The following is a 22,627-nucleotide window of genomic DNA, read 5'->3' on the forward strand; positions in this document are numbered from 1 at the left end:
ACCAGCAGGGGTCGCTCCATTAAGAATCCATTCTCCGTCCGAAAAGGGGTTCCCAAGCTTTTTCCTGCGGTTGTGTGAGTCACATGCACAGCCTTCTCCCCGGCAGGGGGTTCTCCAGGGATAAAGGTACTCCCCATATTGGGATCTTCCACCTCCATTGGAGAAGCCCTGCTCTCCAATGTCTCTGGAATATCACTGGTTTCTGTGTGGGTCTTCAGTGTGCTAATGATCCCTCTCGGATGCACAGGAATCTTCAGGCACACCGTGTGTTTGTCTTGTTGCTTGTTTGCCCCATCTCTTCCATAAGTGACGTGAGGTAGTTAACAACAAAAGTCATATTTTGACTGGGCTCTGTGCTTTCCAGCCACGACTCATGGGCTTCAGAGAGTCACATACTCTTCTTAGACAGAAAGAACCAGCTGCTCTCAAGGGAGACGCATTCCTCCCCTTCCCTCCCCCCAGCCCCCACCCCCCACCCCAGCTCCATGTTCTAAAAGTTTTTCTTATTTGGAACCTCATGCAAGGTCAGTTTCCCAGGCATCGTTTTAAAGCACATGTAGAAGTGGTTGCCATAACCTTTAGAGCAGTGGTTCTCAACCTTCCTAATGTCGTGACCCTTTAATACAGCTCCTCATGTTGTGGTGACCCCCAACCATAAAATTATTTTCGTTGCTACTTCATAACTGTAATTTTGCTACCGTTATGAATCGTAATGTAATTATATAAGTGTTTTCCGATGGTCTTAGGCAACCCCTGTGAAAGGGTCATTCGACCCCCAAAGGGGTCGCGACCCACAGGTTGAGAACCTCTGCTTTAGATGGTCCTAGTTGATATGGAGACATATCAACTCTATTCAGAGGTCATCATGCTGAGAACAGTCTTTGAGGCATTGTCTCTCAATAGGAAAAAAGACAAGAAGGTCCAGAACCAACAGTTTCCCCTCCCATGTTTCCTTCTCCATCACCTTGAGAATTCTGAGAGGTCCTGGGAGAGGGTGTGAGGTGAGCTCGCTGGTGGAACACACACGACTGCACCCGCCGCAGCCCTGTCAGCTCAATCACAGGCGCACATGGGAGGCCAAGGGCACAATCGATGCATTCTAGGACCTCACAGCCCAGCAGAAGAGATGCACGAGGAAACCGCTCATTATAATAAACGTGCTGTGATGAGGGCTTTGGCAGACGTCAACACATGGCCTGGGGCAGCTACACCATTCCGGGACCAGGATCCCCACTTTCCTGACTGGTTGGGAGAAAAACATGCCCACGTTCTGACCTTGGCATTGACCCCACCCCTTCCTGCACAAAGCTGCTTCTCTGCCAGGGCTTTGGCTCGGCATCCACTCCTTTTGCATGGCCCCAGACTTCGCATGGAGGCCCTGCTGCGAGGTGCAATACAGAAAACCCTTGGCCTTTTGAGTTTGCACCTAGAAATCCCCAGCTGGCCAACAGTTACCCCTGTCTCGTGCCTCTGGCCTCTGGAAGCCATCCATCTGTATGGTTGAAATCAGGAAGTCCACTTGATTCCTCTGGAAAGACCCAAGTGTGTCCTTATCTTATTCCCAGCAGAAGGGTGATGGCATGCTCACCTTCTATGATGATGGCCAAGGCAGGAAGAAGGATGGCCAGCACCGGAGTCCCAGCAGCAGCGACCTGGCCTATGGCATCCTGGACATCCCACCGTGGTATCTCTGCATCATCTTGGGGATCCAGGTAATGCCACCCAGCGAGCACTGGGTCCGAAGAGGCTCTGCCTCCAAAGCCACAGCAGTAGGCACCCAGGTCCAATTAGTCAAGATCCGCACTTGAGTTGTGGATATGCTTGTCTTCCTTGTAGTTGACCTCCCAGGGAACTCGGGCTTCTTGGGCCCCTCTTTCTCTCCAGGAGTTTCGGGGTTGGGGAGGGAACTAAGGAGGAGTCTCTTTCTCTAAAGACAATGACTAGGACGTTGTGGTGTGTTTTGTTGTTGTTTGTAAAGATACTACTTTTAATTTATTTGATTGGCAACAACTAAAAAGCGTGATAACCAATACCTGGGAAATTTTGAAAAGCAAGCGCTTTTGTTCGAATGTTCTTTGGTACAACCTTTCTAGATGACAATTTGGTGATTTCTATTAAAACGTAATACACATATACCCTTTAACCCAGCCCCCGAGACATCAGAATTTCTCTGAGGATATGCTTATTAGACTCGTTAAGATAAACACAAAGATGTACTTATAGCATTATTGGTAATAGTAAGACCCAAATCACACAATAATCACACAAAATGTCCATCATAGGAAACCGGTTAAATAATTTGTGACATAATCTAACAAATGACGTTTTTATGCAGCTGTTAACAAGAGAAATATGTATTTACCGTGAGGTTAGGGAATGTCCTCCTAGATATATTAAGTGAAAAGAGCAAAGTAAATAACTGCGCATAGTGTGATAAAGAGGATGTTAGAAATAAGTATATGTAGTAATTTTGTATGCTTTGAAGGATTCATAAGAAACTAACAGAGATATTTAACTGTAGCTTTCAACTGTCACTTTTTATTTTGTAACTTTTGATTGCATGGATTTTCTAATCTCATATATGTGTTTCTTTTAATTTTTACAAACTCCATGTGGCATATTGGGGATGGGATATACATTTTTGTTTGCTTCTTTGTGCTTTTCTATAAAATAAGAAGAGTAAATGTCATACTGTTTTGCTTTTTAATCCTCGCCTGAGGACATTTTTTCCATTGATTTTTAGAGAGAGTGGAAGGAAGAGGGAGAGACAGAAAGAAATACCATGTGAGAGACACATCGATAGGTTGCCTCCCGCACACCCCGACCATGGTGGGGAGCCTGCAACCGAGGTGGGTGCCCTTGACCAGAATTAAACCTGGGACCATGCAGTCCACAGGCCAATGCTCTATCCAATGAGCCAAACAGGCTAGGGCTATCATACTGTTTTTAAAATATCATAAGCCAACAAAATGGTTAATTTAGGTATATTATCATGAAAGGATGTTGAATTTTGTAAAATGCTTTTATTGCATCTATTGAAATGATCATATGACTTTAGCCTTTATTTTATTAATATAGTGTATCATATTTATTGATTTGTGTATGTTGAACCATCCTTGCATCCCAGGAATAAATCCTACTTGGTCATGGTGTATAATCTTTATAATCTACTGTTAAATTCCATTTGCTAGTATTTTGTTGAAAATTTTTGCATCTATATTCATAAGGACATTGGCCTATGGTTTTCTTTCCTTATAGTATCTTTATCTGGCTTTGGTATCAGGTTATATATATGCTGGCCTCATAAAATGAGTTTGGGAGTGTTCCCTCTTCAATTTTTTGGGAGAGAAGGATTGGTGTTAATTCTTCTTTAAATGTTTGGTAGAATTCACTAGTAAAACCATCTGGTTCTGGGCTTTTCTTTGTTGGAAGTTTACTGATTCAAACTTCTCATTTGTTAGCAGTCTGTTCAGGTTTTCTATTTCTTCATGACTCAGTCTTGGTAAGTTGTATGTTTCTATGAATTTATCCAATTTGTGTCTTACAGTACTTTATGTCTCTATTTTATCAGTTGTAATGGCTCCTCTTTCATTTCTGATTTTATTTCTTTGTATTGTCTCTTTTTTTCTTAGTCTAGCTAATGGTTTGTTTTCTTTTAAAAAATACACCTCTTGCCAAAACTGGTTTGGCTTGGTGGATAGAGCGTCGGTCTGTGGACTCAAGGGTCGCTGGTTCGATTCCGGTCAAAGGCATATACCTTGATTGCGGGCACATCCCCAGTGGGAGGTGTGCAGGAGGCAGCTGGTCGATGTTTCTCTCTCTTTGATGTTTCCAACCCTCTATCCCTCTCCCTTCTTCTCTGTAAAAAATCAATAAAAATATATTTTTTAAAAATACACCTCTTAGTTTTGTTGATCTTTACTATTGCTCTTTTGGCCTCTTTATTTTTGCTCTGTTTTTTGTTATTCCCTTCCTTCTGCTAATTTTGAGATGAGGTTTTTCTTTTTCTAGTTCCTTTGAGGTATGATTTCAATCTTCTTCTTTTAAAAATATTTTTTAATTTATTTCAGATAGAGGAAAGAAGAGGGAGAGAGGGATAGAAACATCAATGATAAGAGAGAATCATTGATCACCTGCCTTTTACACACCCGCTCTGAGGATCGAACCTGAAATCCGGGCATGTGCCCTAAACAGGAATCAAACCCTGACCATGGGTTGATTCATGGGTTGACACTCAACCACTGAGCCACACTGGCCGGGCATGATTTCAATCTTCTTAAATTTGATATGGCTGTTTTTTGACTCAACATAGGATCTATTCTGGAGAATGTGTTCAGGTCTTCCTGGTCAATTGTCTTGCCCCTACCTTGTGCCTTGTTTTCATAATGAGCCTCTCACCTTGTTCTTGTTCTTTTTTTTAGAGGAAATATATTTTATTTTTATTTCTTTTAAATCTTTATTGTTGAGAGTATTACATATGTCCCTCTTTTTTCCGCCATTGCCCTCCTCCACCCAGTTCCCGTCCTGCCACAACCTTCACCCCCTATTGTCTGTGTCCATAAGTAATGCATATATGCATATAAATTCTTTGGTTAATCTCTCCCTGCCTCCCTCCCCCTTCCCTCTGAGAATCGTCAGTCGGTTCCATGTTTCCATGCCTCTAATTCTATTTTATCCACCAGTTTATTTTGTTCATTCGAATTCTTGTTTGTTTATTTTGATTTTTAGATTCTAATTGTTGATAGATATGTATTTATTTACATTTTATTGTCTCCTCCTCCTCCTCCTCCTCTACCTCTTCCTTCTGCAAAATTAGCTGACAGTCGTATGGGTGCTCCCTTATAGGTAACTAACGGCTTTTCTCTTGTTGTTTTTAAGATTCTCTCTTTGTCTTTAACCCTTGGCATTTTAATTATGATGTGTCTTGGTGTGGGCCTCTTTGGGTTCCTCTTGTTTGGGACTCTCTGTGCTTCCTGGACTTATAAGCCTATTTCTTTCACCAGGTAGGGGACATTTTCTGTCACTATTTATTCAAATAGGTTTTTAATTTCTTGCTCTCTCTCTTCTCCTTCTGGCACCCCCATAATGCAAATGTTGTCTCAGAGGCTCCTTACACTATCTTCATATTTTTGGATTATTTTTTCTTTTTGCTCTTCTGATTGGGTGTTTTTTCTTCCTCATAGTCCAAATTGTTGATTTGATTCTCAGAATCCTCTATTCTACTAAAGACTCCCTATAAATTATTCTTTATTTCAGTTAGTGTATGCTTAATTTCTGACTGGTCCTTTTTCATGTCTTTGACATTCTCACTAAGATCCTTGAAAGTCTCACTAACTCCCTTGAAGCTCTCATTAAGATCCTTGAGCAACCTTGTAACCATTGTTTTGAACTCTGTATCTAGTAGTTAGCTTGCTTCCATTTCTTTCATTTCGACATGTTTCTTTGTCTCTGCATTTTGGCTGCTTCCCTGTATTTGTTTATATGTGTTAGGTAGAACTGCTATGTCTCCTGGAATTGGTAGAGTGTAGTAGGTGTCCTGTAGAGCCCAGTGGCTCAGCCTCTTCAATCACCTGAGCTGGGTACTCTAGATGTGCCCCTATGTGGGCTATATGTACTGTCGTGTTGTAGTTGAGCCTTGATTGCTGTTAGCATCACTGGGAGGAATTGACCTCCAGGCCAATTGGCAGTGAGGACCAGTTGTGATTACAGTGGAAGAACTGCTGTGCCGGAGACACCCCTATGGAGCAGGACTTGCTTCAGTGGGGCTTTAGTGCTCACTGAGTTTGCCCCTTGAGTGTGTCACTTGTGGATGTGTAGAGTTGTAATCTGGTGTGGTATGATGCTGACCACTGGGTGCACTGGCTCTAGGGCCTCTGAGGAGGTGCAAAGTCAGCCACTGCCTGGGGCTACCTGGTGGGAGCTACAGAGAGGTCTGCAGGTGGCTGCTACTTGTATTGGGCTTGAAAGTGCCCATGAAGTGCATGAAGCAAGGCAGGCTGGTGCTAGTGCCAGGTCTTGTGCCTTTTATTGATAGGTTGGGGGCACACTGCTGCCAGCTGCTGCTTGTTTGAGAGATTTTAGGAAAGCCTGAAGCCTGAGCTAGGACAGGCCTTTCAAATGGAAAAGCCTCTGCAAACAGTGTGGGTGGGGCTGCAAATTGGATGGGGCAAGTCTCAGGGAATCACCAGGTGGAGTGAACAGTACCAGGCTAATGGGGACTCAGATATGGCTGTAAGGCAGCTTGGGATGGGAGAGGTTCTAGCACCAGAACAATGACCCCCACAAGCACCTCTGTCTGGGAGAAAGCCGCCCCCAAGTTCCTGCCCTGATGCCAGACAATCCAGTTCCTCCCCATATGTCCCTGGGTCCCCCAAAGCCACCTGGCACTAGAGCTCAAAGGGATGGAGTCTGAGTAAGTTCATGTGCTAGCCCTTTAAGAGAAACACCTGGTCAGCAGCCTCTGTGTCACTCAGCCACAATCCCCACTGGTTTTTAGTCCGAAGTTACGGGAACTTCTCTACTCAGCTCTGAAACCCTGGGCTGAGGGTCTGCTGTGGGGCTGGGACCCCTTGCTCCTCACAGGAGGCCTCTGCAGCCGATATGCCTCCCGGTTGATAAAAACAGCACATGTGGGTGTCAGACCAGCCCATCTGCACCTCCGCCCCTCCGACCAGTCTCAGTGTGCTTTCTTCTTTACTCCTCTAAGTGTAGGACTCCCATTCAGCCAGCTTTCAGGCGGCTCTGACTGATGGTTGTTCAGTATTTTAATTGCAATTTTGATGTGGTTGTGGGAGGCAGTGGGTACCGGCGTTTACCTATCTTGGTTCTCCTGCCTTGTTCTTAAAGCTCCCTCCTTGGTTCCTGGTATGTCCTCCTGTGCTGTGTTCCTGCCTTGATTTCTTACACAGGGTATCAGTGTCTGGCACCAGGGTCCTGCCCTTCAACTCTAGATCTTTGGACTCGTTTCCTGCTTCTTGCTGCCAGGCCTTCTCTGGGTCCCACTGCTCGCCCGGATCTCTGCCTGTCTGTCACTCAGGACCAGATTCCTCTGAGACTAGAGGTGGAGCTCTCGCCTCTGGCCTAGAAGTCAGAACGAAGGTGGAGCAGGCATCCACCTCATGCAGTGCCTGTCTATTCTCTCTGCTCTGCCCACAGCACTTCATCACTGCCCTGGGGGGACTCGTGGCAGTGCCGCTCATCCTGGCCAAGGGCCTGTGTCTGCAGCATGACCCCCTCACCCAGAGCTACCTCATCAGCACCATGTTCTTCATCTCCGGCATCTGCACTCTCCTGCAAGTGTTTTTTGGAGTCAGGTAGGTACATCTTCTCCCTGTGGATTCTGACTTTCACCTGCCAAGGTATTGGCAACATGTGCCTGGATTGCAGCCAGAAAGGTGGTTAGGAAGCTGGTGGGGCGTGACAGAGGGAGCACAGGGCTAGCAGTCAGAGCCTGGGTTCATTCAGGTCCTAGCTCCAACACATGAGTTCAGATTAGCTCAGGCAAAAAATTATTTGTTATTAACTTATAAGATCAAGCAAAGAGAAAGTCAGAGTACATCACGCATCAGGAATGTATTGAACCAGGGACTCAAATGCCACCAGGACTTTTTAGCTATCACTTGTTTCTGCCCCTAATACTGGCAAGACCCACACACTCCCTGTTTAAACACCACAGGGTTATAAACCAAGCTTACAGACTCTTAAATAACGTAGGTGCCAATCCTCTTATCTGGATGTTTCTCTTAAAGAACCAGCACACGAACTGGAAGGCCAGGCTTGAACGTAGAATTCTCTGACTCCTTAAAGTTCTACTTTGGATTCGGGCAGCAAGCAGGGAAGGCAGCCCCCCACCGTGGCCTTCCTCCTTCTCTTTATTTTATCAGAGAGGACACTGAGGCTTGCAGCAGCTGGGCAACAGGCTATGTCATGCCACTGATAAGGTGGAACCAGGTTCACACTCGCCTTTGGTCTACTCCAGTGATGGCGAACCTATGACATGCGTGTCAGAGGTGACACGCGAACTCATTTTTTTGGTTGATTTTTCTTTGTTAAATGGCATTTAAATACATAAAATAAATATCAAAAATATAAGTCTTTGTTTTACTATGGTTGCAGATATCAAAAAATGTCTATATGTGACACGGCACCAGAGTTAAGTTAGGGTTTTTCAAAATGCTGACACGCCAAGCTCAGAAGGCTCGCCATCCCTGGTCTACTCCGTGCTCCTGATTACAGTGTCATAGGGCAGTGATGATGGGTGAGGAGGCTCGAGAGCTCCTGGTTAAGTCCGTGGCCTTGGGCCCTTTCCCCATCTGTAACATGACAAGGCCACGTGGGTATGTTCCAAGGGGCTCTCCTTGCTCTGAAATGTTGTTAAAGCAGCAGTGTATAGTTTCCAAGACAGGCATTAAAATCAGAAAATGCGTGTAGAAGAGTAGTGAATCATACTCACAGGCAAATTTTAAAAACAGGGGTTGCCATTATGGTAGAAATGAAATTAATTATGAAAATTTACTTAGATTCATGGTTGTTAAATTTTAAAAAGTTATTCACAGATACCCCTACCACCACCTGCATGTTCCTGCCCTGTGTTCAATGTATTCCATTCTCCTCTGGAGCCTTATGGGTCTAGTTTATAAATCTAGATCAGTTGCACATTAAGATGACCCAGGGCTTCTGCCCTCCCCATGCCTGGGCCCACTCCTAGACAGCCCACTGCCTCGTCTGAACCGGGCCTTGCTGATTCGAGCGCGCAACCAGGATACAAAGGCCACTTAAACAGCGAAGATCTTTCATAAACTACATTTTCATTTCATAAAATGTGTCCAGTCATTCTCCAGAATAATTCTTCAAGATATCCTAGTAAAATCCTGAATTCAAAATTACCTCTCTAGCCCAGCTGGTGTAGCTCGGTGGTTGAACGTCGACCTATGAACCAGGAGGTCATGGGTTCGATTCCCGGACAGGGCACATGCCTGGGTTGCAGGCTCGATCACCAGTAAGGAGCATGCAGGAGGCAGCTGATCAATGATCGATGACTCTCATTGATGTTTCTATCTCTCCCTCTCCTTTCCTCTCTGAAATCAATGAAAAATATATTTTTAAAAAAAACAACAAAAAAACCCCACCCCTCTCATGTTAAACAAAAGCATCTGGACTGGGTGTGCCACAGTGTTGAATGTGATCAAGTACTGGGGTTCCTTGCTCCAGTCCCCACCCCCGAATTCGATTGTCCAGGGTGGGCAGACTAGGTTAGCCTTGATAGGCTGTGACCTGGTGAGAGGATTGTTGGAGGTTGACCCTCAGACTGTGTGCTCCTCGAAGCGCAGTCCGAGAGGCACTGCTGGAAGTCCTCACAGCAGCCAGAGTGACAGGCCAACCAGGAGGGAGAAGGGTCTGGGCAGGGAGCACACCCTGATTATTGACCTCAAACCCATTCTGTCCACGTGATGAAAGGAGCCTGAAGGTAGAGAGGTCTGGGATTGAGGTTCATTTTTGAAGACACGAGGGAATCTTGCGACAGAGATGTTAGGCTGTGCCTCTGTTGTTGGTGGGAGAGGTCGTGGTGTGAGCTGTGCTTTGGTCCTGGGGTCTGGGGAAGATCTGCTGGGACCGGGTAGACAATGGCACCCACCAAGCATGTGTGCTGAGCTCTGTGCTGTCTCCAGATTATTTCCCAGAGCCTGACTCTCTGCTCCCGGCATAAGATGGGGGTTAGGTCTGCTTGTCCTTCCCCTCCCCACCTCTCCTACCTGCCCGAAGTTTGGCAGGGTTCATGGGTCTGAGTGAGGCTTGGCAGGAACTCCCTGTAGAGGGAGGACAGCAGGCGTATGTTGCCTCTAACCCTGCTTAGGACTTGGGATTAAAAGGCCCCCATTGGGCAGTGACAGACCAGTGCTAAAGAACTGTGGGGTGACTGTGTTCTCCCCTCCTCCAGGCTGCCCATTCTCCAAGGAGGGACGTTTGCTTTTGTGGCTCCCTCCCTGGCCATGTTCTCCCTTCCCACCTGGAAGTGTCCCGAGTGGACACTCAATGCGAGCCAGGTGAACACCAGCTCTCCCGAATTCACCGAGGAGTGGCAGAAGAGGATCCGAGAGGTAACGGGACCCGAGGGAGGGGGTGGGGTCGGTGTGTGGAGTGGAGGGGTCCTCAGGGGTACTCAGTGGGGGTCACTGTGTTGATTCATTTGTTCAACATTCATTGTTTAGTTCACCTCTAGGCAAAGTCCTGGGCGTTAAGATGCTGCTGTAGATAAGATAGACAAGGAGGGCCTAATGTCCTAGTCCCATGGTCGGCAAACAGTGTCTCGCGAGCCACATGCGGCTCTTTGGCCCCTTGAGTGTGGCTCTTCCTAAGCCTTAGGAGTACCCTAATTAAGTTAATAACAATGTACCTACCTATATAGTTTAAGTTTAAAAACTTTGGCTCTCAAAAGAAATTTCAGTCGTTGTACTGTTGATATTTGGCTCTGTTGACTAATGAGTTTGCCGACCACTGTCCTAGTCACAGTGAGTGGATGCGCAGGCCAGGGAGGGAGGGAGAGACAAAAATATCCCAATAAGTAAATAAAAAGGGGGAATTTTAGGGAGTCATATGTGTAATAAAGAAAATCAAGCAGGGTGATGAGCAAGAGAGGGATTGGGGCTGCCAGGCGGAAAAGAGGAAGAGGGACTGAAGATGTATCTAGAAATATTGCTAAGGAATAGGTTTATTTGGAAACACATATTTCAAGGAGGAAGAGGGCAAGCCTTTGCCTCGCCAGTCCCAGGAGGCAGAGAGGGCAGCGGGTAGTACTCTCATCTTCTATTAAAAGTCATCAACCTGGGCCCCATGGTGTAATGGTTAGCACTCTGGACTCTAAAAGTCATCAAATGCCATTGTTGATGCCAAGGGTTGTGCTAAGTGCGAGGACAGCAAAGAGGAGAGAGACACATCACAGTGATGATGATGAGGAGGAGAATGGTGATGATGATGATGATGGTAGTGATGATGATGATAATGGTGATGATGGTGATGATAGTAGCAGCAGGTCACAGTTACTAAGCACTTAGAGTTTTCCCAACTTTCTGCTGCAAGTTTTTTTTTTAAATATATTTTATTAATTTTTTACAGAGAAGAAGGGAGAGGGATAGAGAGCTAGAAACATCGATGAGAAACATCAATCAGCTGCCTCCTGCACGCCTCCTACTGGGGATGTGCCCGCAACCAAGGTACATGCCCTTGACCGGAATCGAACCCGGGACCCCTCAGTCCGCAGGCTGACGCTCTATCTACTGAGCCAAACTGGTTTGGCTGCTGCAAGTTTTTCATAGATGCACAAGCGCCATATTGCCCATATCCACAGTAGATTGCTCAGATTAAGGGGAAAACCAATGTGCAGGACCAGGCATCTGCTAGTGGGGGCTGTCCGCTCAGTCTGCCCACCGTGGACAGGTGTGCCCGTGTGCTTCTCCACTGTAAAACCTGACACCTGCTTGATTCAGGTGTATCGTCAGGGGAAAGGAGCTGCTGGCCTAACGTGCACTCAAGCTCGGCCAGGCTCCAGGTGGGTGTATCTAAGCAATCGATACTCAGGATTCTTGGCAGAGAGTTCAGCCACACCCCCAGGGACAGTAAACCAGGTAGTTTCCAGATCTCAACATCCTCACCTGATGGCTGGTGGGTGGGGTACTATCTGAGAGAATGAAGCTCACTTCAGATTTCCGGGAAGCTGCCCGCTGACCTGAAACACCTCGGTCTGGAGCTGGGCCCGGGGTCACCCGCGGCAGAGCAGGAGCAGGCTTACCCAAGCACCCCACGGTGATGGGGCTCCAGTACAAAGTCTGTTCAGGCCCGAACGTGACCCCACGGATTGCCCCACTTATCGCAGGCTCACTAGAACTGAACCAGGGACATTCCTGAGCTGAGCAGTCTGTTCCCTAGATATCCCTGGGAGCCAGGCCAGGAAGCCTGACACCAGCGGGTGCATCTTGCAGCCCACCCCCATCCATGTTCAGTACACCCCCCCCCCCCCGAGCCTCATGGCTGCATCCGGGGTCACATCCCCGGAACCCGAAGCATAAAGGAAGAGGGACCTCAGAGGAGGGATATGGTACAAGATCCCTATTCCTACCCATATTTGACCTATGAGAAGGAATCCAGTGGTTCTCAACCTTCCTAATGCCGCGACCCTTTAACACAGCTCCTCATGTTGTGGTGACCCCCAATTTCATTGTTACAAATTGCGCATTATTAAAGCATAGTGATCAATCACAAAAACAATATGTAATTATATATGTGTTTTCCGATGGTCTTAGGCGACCCCTGTGAAAGGGTCGTTTGACCCCCAAAGGGGCCGCGACCCACAGGTTGAGAACCGCTGGAATAGACGCTATCGCTTATTCCCACATCGCCTCCCAGTGTTCAGTACAATGAGCCCCAACCCGGAGTCCCAGCTCCGGTACTTGAGCTCCATCTGCTGGTCCCACGCTTTCATCAGTGCTATAAACCGGAGAATGTCACAGGTTTCGACCTCCTTTTATTAATTGTTTGATAGATTGGTTTTACTCGCTAGGCCAGCCTGTTGGAATTTAAGGCAGCTTCTCCGTGTTTCACTGAGTTATTCTTGTCCACACACGTCTCAAGTCTTGAAATCGCTGAGGGCCGGCCGACCACCTGTGCATCACAATCCCAGCCACAAGAGCGAGGCGCGTATAGGGCCAATAGGGATGTCTTTACCTGCCGGGACCCGAGAAGTACGGAGAGGTGAAACTGAGCGGAGATTCTGTTTTAAGGACATGGTGGTAGCAGGAAAAGTAGAAAACAGGGAAGAGATGGCAAGGTCAGCTTTTAAAATCAGACCCGTTTTAGCCTCACCTTCCAGGGTCATGGTAGTTTCTATGTAGTCTTAGGCTGCTAAGTGAAATGAATGACAGCAATGGACAGGTGGGGTACATTAGGATTACTGTGCTATTGTAAGGTGCTCACACTCCCCATAAAGTATTTTAAAGTTATTTGAAACTGAACTTGGATTAGCCGTAAATGTATATTACATACTCTAGGGCTGTGGTTGGCAAACTGCGGCTCACGGGCCACATGCGGCTCTCTGGCCCCTTGAGTGTGGCTCTTCCTAAGCCTTAGGAGTACCCTAATTAAGTTAATAACAATGTACCTACCTATCTAGTTTAAGTTTAAAAAATTTGGCTCTCAAAAGAAATGTCAATCGTTGTACTGTTGATATTTGGCTCTGTTGACTAATGAGTTTGCTGGCCACTGCTCTAGGGCAACCACCAAAAAGGAAAGTTTAAAAAGAAGAGAAAATGCTAAGAAAGGAGATAAAATGGAATCAAATAGATGCTCAGTTAAAACCACAAAAGGCAGGCCAAGCTGGTGTGGCTCAGTGGTTGAGTGTCGACCTATGACCCAGGAAGTCACAGTTCGATTCCCGGTCAGGACACATGCCCAGATTGCAGACTGGATCCCCAATGTGGGGTGGGCAGGAGGCAGCCAATCAGTGATTCTCTCTCATCATTTATGTTTCTAGCTGTCTCTCCCTCTCCCTTCCTCTCTGAAATCAATAAAAATATATATTTTAAAAAGAGTCATTATCATCATCACTATGATCAATAAATACTTTTGTTTTTTTAATCCTCACCTGAGGATATTTTTCCATTGATTTTTAGAGAGAGTGGAAGGGATGGAGGAGAGAGAGAGAGAGAAACATTGATGTGAGATACATCACTTGGTTGCCTCCCACATGCTCCCTGACCTGGGCTGGGTGATAGAGCCTGCAACTGAGGTACATGCCCTTGACCGGGAATTGAACCCGTGACCCTTCAGGTCCTCAGGCCGACACTCTAACCACTGAGAAAACTGGCTAGGGCAATAAATGCTTTCGAAGGCTACTTCCTGAGAAGGTTCGTATTAAGTGAAAATGTCCAACAGCTAGTCCAGACTAGAGAGAGGAGTGAGCTCAGAGTTCTCCTTCCCTCGGTGCCTCTGGGGTCCCGCTTTGCCCCTGCACTGCCTCTGACTACAGCACCCAGGGGTGACCAGCCGAAGCAGTGGCCTGGCTGGGCTGGGGCCCGCCCTCTGCTGCAGGCTCCCAGATGCCTGAGCTGCCCGCTCTTCAGTTGCAGGGCGTCATCATGGCCGCTTCCTGCTTCCAGATGCTCCTGGGCTTCTCAGGACTGGTTGGCTATCTCATGCGCTTCATTGGCCCCTTGACCATTGCTCCGACCATCTCCCTGGTGGCCCTGCCTCTCTTCGACTCTGCGGGCAATGATGCCGGGGCCCACTGGGGGATCGCCGCCATGTAAGTCCTCTCTGGGGAAGGAGAGCCCCCTGAGATCTCTTTGGTGGAAGATGACTCAGCAAGAATACCAAGAGTCCTGGATATTGGCCAACTCTGTGCTTTTCAAATACTTCCAAGAACATTATGATGCCTTGAAAAGCAGTGAGATTGCTGCTTCTAATTTGCTAGTGGCTGGGTGCATGGATTCGTGCACATTGAAAGGAAATTAATTAGAAGGTGGCCGGCAGGGTGGGACTGGATGAGATGGGCTGGCCACGCCCGGGAGCCGACCTCCCGTGGTCCCACCTGGGCCGGTGCTGCAGCTCGAAGAGCGTCTGCGGAGTGAGCAGAGTCCCTCCTACAGGTGGGGTCCCTCAGCCTGGCCTGTGGGGATAGGGCCAAAACCTGCTCTCCAACATCCCTGAGGGGTCCTGGAGTGTGAGAGGGCACTCTGCAAAGTTGCTGTTGTACAGGGTTTGGGACGCAAACACGTGTGCAGTAAACCAGATTTGGAGCCGACTGTGCCCCAGCAACAACATAACCCACAGCCGAAGGTGGAATCACACAGCCCCTTCAGGAATCAGGCTCCCTCCTCTCTGGTTTCAGGGTGCGTCACCCGAGAACCACCACTGTCAAGTCACTGCAGCTCGGCAGCTCCTGCGTTGAGCATCTGGCCCCTGGTGGTCAGTGCGCATCATACCTACCGGATAGTCAGACTATTGGACGGTTGCTTAGCCTTTTATATATATAGATTATTACTGCTATTTACTATGTCGTTAGTACATACAGACTATGGGGTACCATGGGCAGTGAAGAATACTTCGTGTGGGGTTCACAGTAAGTGGATACCACCAGTTCCCTGCCTACTAGGCTTTCATTGAGCAACTGTTTGTAAACCTCTGGCACTTGGGAAGGGAGCAAAGCATGGCCTCATAGTACAGTGTGGGTGAGAGAAGGCTGACGCCAGGAGACAGTGATGAGAGGGAGAATGCCGGGCGTGTTCAGGGACGGGTGGTGACATCAGATCGGGGCATCAGGACAGCTTCCTGGACAGAGGCCCCCACAAGCAAACAGAGCTCTGAAGGGCTTGAGGATGATGCTGGACATTACCGTTCCCTCTGCCCACTGTGGTCTGACCACAGCCCCTGCAGAATGACCTGGGAGAGAAGGTGATCTCAGACCCTGGCCTCGTGGGCTCCAACTGCTGGGTCCATTCAGCTGCCACCCACAGGGAATGCCACCCCCGCCCCCCACTTCCCACTATTTCTCTGGGAACAGCCCTCCTTCCCAGAGCCGGCAGGATGCTGCCTGGGCTGCAGAGGAGGGCCTGGCTGGGACCCTCCCCCGGGGACTCAGCATCCTGGACCCTTGCTCAGGGCAGCCCCAGCTTCCAGGTGGGGTGTGGCATGTTTCTGTTTCAGGACCATCTTCCTCATCATGCTGTTTTCTCAATACCTGAAGCACATCCCAGTGCCTGTGCCCCTTTATGGACGACAGGAGAAGTGTCACACGTCTAGCATCCACCTGTTTCAGCTCTTCCCTGTAAGAAGTACTCCCCACCCTCTTCCATTCTGAGTTGACTCACCTGGAGAGTGAGGGGCAGTGTCTTGTACTCCCGGATGGCCCCCAATCAAATGGTCCCCCATCTGCAGTGGCCTCCCCTCCGTGACCTTCCTTAGTCCACCTGTGGTCTGTGGGAACGCTTCCTGGCCGTTGGGGTAATGCCATTCCAGGGGTCCCTTCAGTGCTTCTCTCCCAGGAGCAGAGAATCCTGCCCTGGGTGCTGCTCTGGGCACCGGGTGGGACAGCCTCCTCCTGTTCTGAGGCCATTCACAGCGAGATACTGGGGAGACAGCCAGGCTCATGGCTAATTATATAAAACTAAGGGACAAGATGCTTAGATCAGGTCCTTTCTCAGTGACTCATGGGTAATTAACGTGCCCCGTGACGACGATGGCATCTCCCTTTGCAGAGCCTTCTCTGTGGAATGTGCACCACACTGCAGCTGTCCATCACGCAGGTGTTTTCAGGTTCACCTGACTATGAACTGCACTTCACATTGTGAGACGATACCTCCATGTAGTGATCTCATTGATCCTTCAACGCCCCTGTAGGCCAGTGGTTCCAAAATGTAGTGTGCATATGAGTCACTTGAAATGAAAAATTCAGCCCCCAGGAATGAAAAGTCGTATATCTGAGGACCTGCTGTAAAACGCCTGCTTCAGGCTCCACAGTACAGTGACTGTAACTCCATTGCACAGATGAGCACACTGAGGCTCAGAGGATTTGATCCCAGGTCATGTGACCATCAAACAGCAGAAAGGGAGACGGACTACGTAATAAGTGCCCACATTGGTAGACATTCTGCCTGTTTGACACAAGGGCTCCCCGTTGTTTATTTTCTCCGCTCCCCTCTGTTAATGTGCTGATTGTCCGCAGCACAGCTGATTCCCGTTGTCCCTGGAAGGGCCTTCGGGGAGGGGTGGCAAGGGCGGGGGCGGGGGGCAGCTAGTGGTGAAGGCGCTTCCTTCCTCTGGCAGGTGCTGCTGGCGCTCTGCATCTCCTGGCTCCTGTGCTTCGTGCTCACGGAGACCAACACCCTCCCCGCGGCCCCCACCGCCTACGGGTACCTGGCCCGCACAGACACCAAAGGCGATGTCCTGAACCAAGCCCCTTGGTTCCGCTTCCCTTACCCAGGTAATGAGAAGAGGGGACCCTTCTGGCCTGGGGCACGTTTCCCGGGGCTGCCCGTGGGACCCAGGGCACGGGATGGAGAGTTGAATAGGGCTGGGGGTGGGTTTTCCTCCAAGGAATCTGATGGTGAGGGACAGGCCTTGGGGAGTCCATGTCAGACCCCAAAGAGAAGGAGACCCCTGGGCTGTCCTAAGAATCCTATGGGGAAGAGAATAGTACCCCTTCCAATGGCGAGAATGTCGGGCACTGGGTATCACCAGGCTAAGGCTGCTGACGGTGGCAGGTGGGGGACCTAAATCTGTCACGCAATTAATTAGCCTCCTATTTCTACTGTGACAAATTAGCACTAACTTAGTGGCTTCAAACAACCCATATTTATTACTGTACTGCTGGACAAGACGCTCCCCCTCTCGGCCTCCCCCTGAGCTGGCTTACATCTCATCCCCCTCCACACTGCTCAGAGCTGTGAGCCTGGGAGAGGGGAGAGGACAGAGAGGTCCCCACCTCCCAGCCAGATCTGGGGTCTCCTCTCGGATTCGCTAGATCCCACACAAGGGAGGCCTGGGACTGAATGAGAACATGTTGGGGGAGACAAGTTCAAGGCCATCCCTTAGCCACTTCTGGCCTGCTTTCCCCGCAGTTCTTGGCTCAGGGCCTGTGAATAATCAGGTTCCACGGGCTGCCCTGGCCTGAGTAAGACTCTCACCTTCCAAATGCGTCAAGGCCTTTCTGGGGAGACACCCCACTGCTGGCTCTTTTTGTGCACAGTGACCTCAAGGTCGGCATGTCTGCCCCGCCCCGAGGAGAAAGGATAGGGCAGGAGTCAGCCAAAGCTGCTGGGCTGTTGTGGGGCTGAAGACATGCTGCCGGTCTTCAAAGCCTTCCAGGGACGCCTCCAGCAAAGACATTATTGGGGTTCAGCACCCTGTTATCTTCTGGATTAACATTCCCTCTGCATTGCCTTTTCAGGACAGTGGGGTCTCCCCACCATCAGCCTGGCTGGGGTCTTTGGGTTCATCGCCGGGGTGATCGCCTCCATGGTGGAATCAGTGGGCGATTATTATGCCTGTGCCCGGCTGGTGGGGGCCCCGCCCCCTCCAAAGCATGCCATCAACCGCGGCATTGGCATTGAGGGCCTCGGCTGTATGCTGGCAGGGTCCTGGGGCACAGGGAACGGCACCACCTCCTACAGCGAGAACGTCGGGGCACTGGGTATCACCAAGGTAAGGCTGCTGACGGTGGCTCCTGGGGGCAGGTGGGGGACCTAAATCTGTCACTCAATGTATTAGTCACCTATTTCTGCTATAACAAATGAACACAAACTTGGTGATTACAAACAACCCAAATTTACTTTACTGATCCGGAGGCCGAAAGGCTGGCATGGTCTCATGGGGGTGAGATAGAGGTGTTGGCAGCGCGGTGTTCCTTCCTGGAGGCTCCAGAGGAGAAGCCGCCGCCTGGCTTTTCCCACCAGCTAGAGGCCCCTCACATGCCTGGGCTACGGTTCCCCATCCCCCACCGTCCAGGCCAGCAATGCTGCCTCTCTCCGGCCTCTCTTCCGAGTCACATCTCCCTGCAATCACAGCCAGGAAAGGTGCTCTGCTTATCAGGACCCGTGTGATTATCAGGCCTCCCTGCATCGCTCAGCATACTCTCCATCTCAAAACCTTCGACGTCATCACATCTGCAAAGTCCCTTTTGCCCGGCAAGGTGACATATGCACAGGTTTGGGGACTAGGACGTGATTCTTCAAAGGACCATCCTTCCGCTTACCACACTTGCCCTTCTTGGCTGTGGCCATTCCACAGGCAGAAAGCCTATCCTGGCACCCGGAGGAGTCAGTGGCTTTGTGAACCCTGGAGAAGTGCCTTACTTTCTGAAATTTGGGTGGGAGGCCACTTACCTCTGGCCCAGCCTGGGTTAGGCCTCCAGACCTGAGTCTTCAGCTGCCACCTGGCTACACCCCCATCATTCCATGTGAGAGCAGAGGGGGGCCACTTTGGGGTTAGGTGCTGCTGCTGCTGCTGTGAGTCCCCGGGAGCAGGGTGGAGGCCCCGGTGGCATGAGGCCCGGCTGGTGCTGAGCCCCTCCTCCATCTCCCGGATGCCTCAGGTGGGGAGCAGGATGGTGATTGTCGCCTCGGGCTTCGTGCTGCTCCTGATGGGTGTCTTTGGGAAGATCGGGGCTGCGTTTGCCACCATCCCGACCCCCGTGATCGGAGGCATGTTCATCGTGATGTTCGGGATCATCGTGGCCGTGGGGATTTCCAATCTGCAGGTGAGCCGGGCGCCCGTGGGAATGCAGCAGCACTTCCCACCCTGGAAGGAGCCCACAGGACTGAGATGAGTGGAACAGGGCCAGGGAAGGGGAAGAGGGGGGATCCTTGGTCCCAGTAACCACACTGGCCCCCAATGGAAGAAAGAAATAGAAGCACCCCAGCTGAAACCGGTTTGGCTCAGTGGATAGAGCGTCGGCCTGCGAACTGAAAGGTCCCAGGTTCGATTCCGGTCAAGGGCATGTACCTGGGTTGCAGGCACATCCCCGGTGGGAGATGTGCAGGAGACGGCTGATCGATGTTTCTCTCTCATCGATGTTTCTGACTCTCTATCTCTCTCCCTCTGTAAAAAATCAATAAAATATATTTAAAAAAAAAAAAAGAAGCACCCCAAACCAGAAATTGTATCAGTTTGAATTGGATTACCCAAACCACTCAGCTCCCAAGGTCAAGTGGGAATTGGAGCTTGACTTGTCCACTGAGAGCATGTGTTGCTGAGTTCAGCCTCCTGCCCCCACACCTATGGTGGCGGCGGGAGGAAGGGGCATTTGGAGGGGTGTCAGCTGGGGGTGCAGCCACAGCACTGGCATCTCCGGGCGGCCGGGGCCTCTCTCCCCGCAGCACGTGGACATGAACTCGTCCAGGAACCTCTTTGTCTTTGGCTTCTCCATCTACTGTGGGCTCACCATTCCCAACTGGGTGAGCAAGAACTCGGACCTGCTCCAGACAGGTGACTTGCCAGCCTCAGGACCATGACCACCCCAGGGGCTGGGCCAATGGGGCCCTCGCGCCCTGGGAATCCTCATCACTTTATCTCCACTCCAGGGATTCTCCAGCTGGACCAGGTCATCCAGGTGCTACTGACCACAGGCATGTTTGTCGGTGGATTTCTGGCCTTCCTACTGGACAACACCATCCCAGGTAGGGCTCCCTTCGCGCTGTAAGCTAGCTGTTCTGGTAGGTGGCCAGCATGTGGGCCACTCGCCTTGTTTCTCCAGCACTGATTACCAGGTCAGGCTGGCCACAGTCTGCATGGGCCATGGGTCTGGGTGGGGCATATGGGTCTGTATTAGCTTTCTTGGGGGCTTAAACAATCACAATGTATTTCCTCACAGTCTGGAGCCTAGAAATCTGAGATCCAGGTGTTGGCAGGGTTGGTTTCTCCTGAGGCCTCTCTCCTAGGCTTGCAAACGGCTGCCTTCTCACTGTGTCCTCACTTGGCCTTTCCTCTGTGGGTGTGCATCCCTGGGATCTCTCTATGTGTTCTAGTCTCCTCTTCTTATAAAGACACCCATCAGATTAAACTAGGGCCCACCCCAAAGCCCCCCTCCTTAACTTAGTCATCTCTTAAAAGCTCCTATCGCCAAATACAATCACTAGGGCTTCAACATAGTTTTTTGGGGGACACAATTTAGCCCATCATGGGGCTCTAAGGTGATAAATACACCAGAAGCAAAAAGAAAAAGACATAGGCCTGGCTCTCTTAGAGCCTGCAGTCTAATTGATGAGGGAGAGAATGCAGGTATCCATTCATTCATTCACTCATTCACTAGTATCTAATCTAATAAAAGACAAACATGCAAATTGACCATACCTTCGCTATGCCTTAAGCCATGCCCACCAGCCAATCAGAGTGACTATATGCAAATTAACCCAACCAAGATGGTGGCCGGCAGCCATGGAGCTGAAGCAAGCAGGAGGCTTGGTTGCTCCAGTGATGGAGGAAGCCAAGCTTCCTGGCCAGCTCTGAGCTCCACTGAAGGCAACAAAGTTTCAATTATAGAAGGTAAATAAATCCCAGAATTAAAAAAGAAAAGAAAAAAAGGAGAAGCTGGGAGCTTCCGTCACTGGGGGGCTTGGCCAGCCTGAAAATGGCCCTCAGCCCCTCACCCAGACTGGCCAGGCACCCCAGTGAGGACCCCCACCCTGAAGGGGGTGTGACCAGCCTGCAAACACCCATCAGCCCCTCACCCAGGCTGGTCAGGCACCCCAGTGGGGACCCCCACCCTGAAGGGGGTGTGACCAGCCTGCAAACACCCATCAGCCCCTCACCCAGGCTGGCCAGGCACCCCAGCAGGACCCCCACCCTGATCTGGCACACCCTTCAGGGCAAAACAGCTGGCCCCCACCCGTGCACCAGGCCTCTATCCTATATAATAAAAGGGTAATATGCAAACTGACCCTAACAGCTGAAAGACTGGGAATGACTTGTCACTATGACACACACTGACCATCAGGGGGCAGATGCTCAATGCAGGAGCTGCCCCCTGGTGGTCAGTGAGCTCCCACAGAGGGAGCTCTGCTCAGCCACAAGCCAGGCTGATGGCTACCAGTACAGCGGTAGTGGTAGGAGCCTCTCCCGCCTCCTCAGCAGCGCTAAGGATGTCCGACTGTAGCTTAGGCTTGCTCCCCGCTGGCAAGTGGACATCCCCCAAGGGCTGCCGGGCTGCCAGAAGGATGTCTGACTGCCATCTTAGGCCCAATTCCCCAGGGAGCGGTCCTAAACCAGCAAGTGGTCATCCCCCGAGGGGTCCCAGACTGTGAGAGGGCACAGGCCAGGCTGAGGGACCACCCCAAGTGCACAAATTTTTGTGCACCGGGCCTCTAGTCTATATATATAAAAGCCTAAGTGACCAGGTGGGCTAACCGCCTGGTAGCTATGATGCACATGACCACCAGGCGGCAGATGCTCAATGCAGGAGCTGCTGAGCGACAGCAACTTTGCAGAGTGCCCTCTCCCACTCCGGGACCCCTCAGGGAATATTGGACTGCCGGTTTCAGCCTGATCCCTGCAGGCCAGGCCAAGGGACACCACCAATGCACAAATCCATGCACCAGACCTCTAGTTTTTAATAGAAACCCCTTGAGCACTTGTATTCCTGGTGCTATGTACAGGCATACCCTGTTTTATTGCACTTCACTTTATTGTGCTTCACAGATATTATGTTGTGTGTGTTTTTATATTTTTTATTTTTTAAAAAATATATTTTATTGATTTTGATTTTTTTTACAGAGAGGAAGGGAGAGGGATAGAGAGTTAGAAACATTGATGAGAGAGAAACATCGATCAGCTGCCTCCTGCACACTCCCTACTGGGGATGTGCCCGCAACCAAGGTACATGCCCTTGACTGGAATCAAACCTGCAACCCTTCAGTTTGCAGGCTGACGCTCTGTCCACTGAGCCAAACCGGTTAGGGCTGTTGTGTGTTTTTTTAAACAAACTTCACCAGCACAAAGATTATGACTCACTTTATCACAATACTTCAGTGATGGCAAACCTATGACATTTTTTTGGTTGCTTTTTCTTAGTTAAATGGCATTTAAATATATAAAATAAATATCAAAAATATAAATCTTTGTTTTACTATGGTTGCAAATATCAAAA

At 49.7% G+C, this 22,627-nt stretch overlaps 1 protein-coding gene across 5 annotated transcripts in view; it reads left to right on the plus strand.

Moving 5' to 3' along the window:
• LOC118666370 (solute carrier family 23 member 1-like) overlaps positions 1-22,627 on the plus strand; it is a 28,556-nt gene that overhangs the window by 2,684 nt on the left and 3,245 nt on the right. For 3 of the 5 annotated variants that reach the window (XM_036328595.1, XM_036328596.1, XM_036328594.1), the window contains 10 exons: positions 1,566-1,712; positions 7,156-7,313; positions 9,938-10,097; positions 14,112-14,293; positions 15,694-15,814; positions 16,813-16,969; positions 17,936-18,189; positions 19,079-19,243; positions 19,863-19,971; positions 20,067-20,162. In XM_036328595.1, the coding sequence (XP_036184488.1) occupies positions 1,566-1,712; positions 7,156-7,313; positions 9,938-10,097; positions 14,112-14,293; positions 15,694-15,814; positions 16,813-16,969; positions 17,936-18,189; positions 19,079-19,243; positions 19,863-19,971; positions 20,067-20,162 (1,549 nt within the window). The remainder of the gene's footprint in view (positions 1-1,565; positions 1,713-7,155; positions 7,314-9,937; positions 10,098-14,111; positions 14,294-15,693; positions 15,815-16,812; positions 16,970-17,935; positions 18,190-19,078; positions 19,244-19,862; positions 19,972-20,066; positions 20,163-22,627) is intronic. The other 2 variants (XM_036328597.1, XM_036328598.1) reach the window with 2 other exon arrangements.

Source organism: Myotis myotis, unplaced genomic scaffold (assembly GCF_014108235.1).
Source record: "Myotis myotis isolate mMyoMyo1 unplaced genomic scaffold, mMyoMyo1.p scaffold_m19_p_11, whole genome shotgun sequence".
NCBI lineage: Eukaryota > Metazoa > Chordata > Mammalia > Chiroptera > Vespertilionidae > Myotis > Myotis myotis.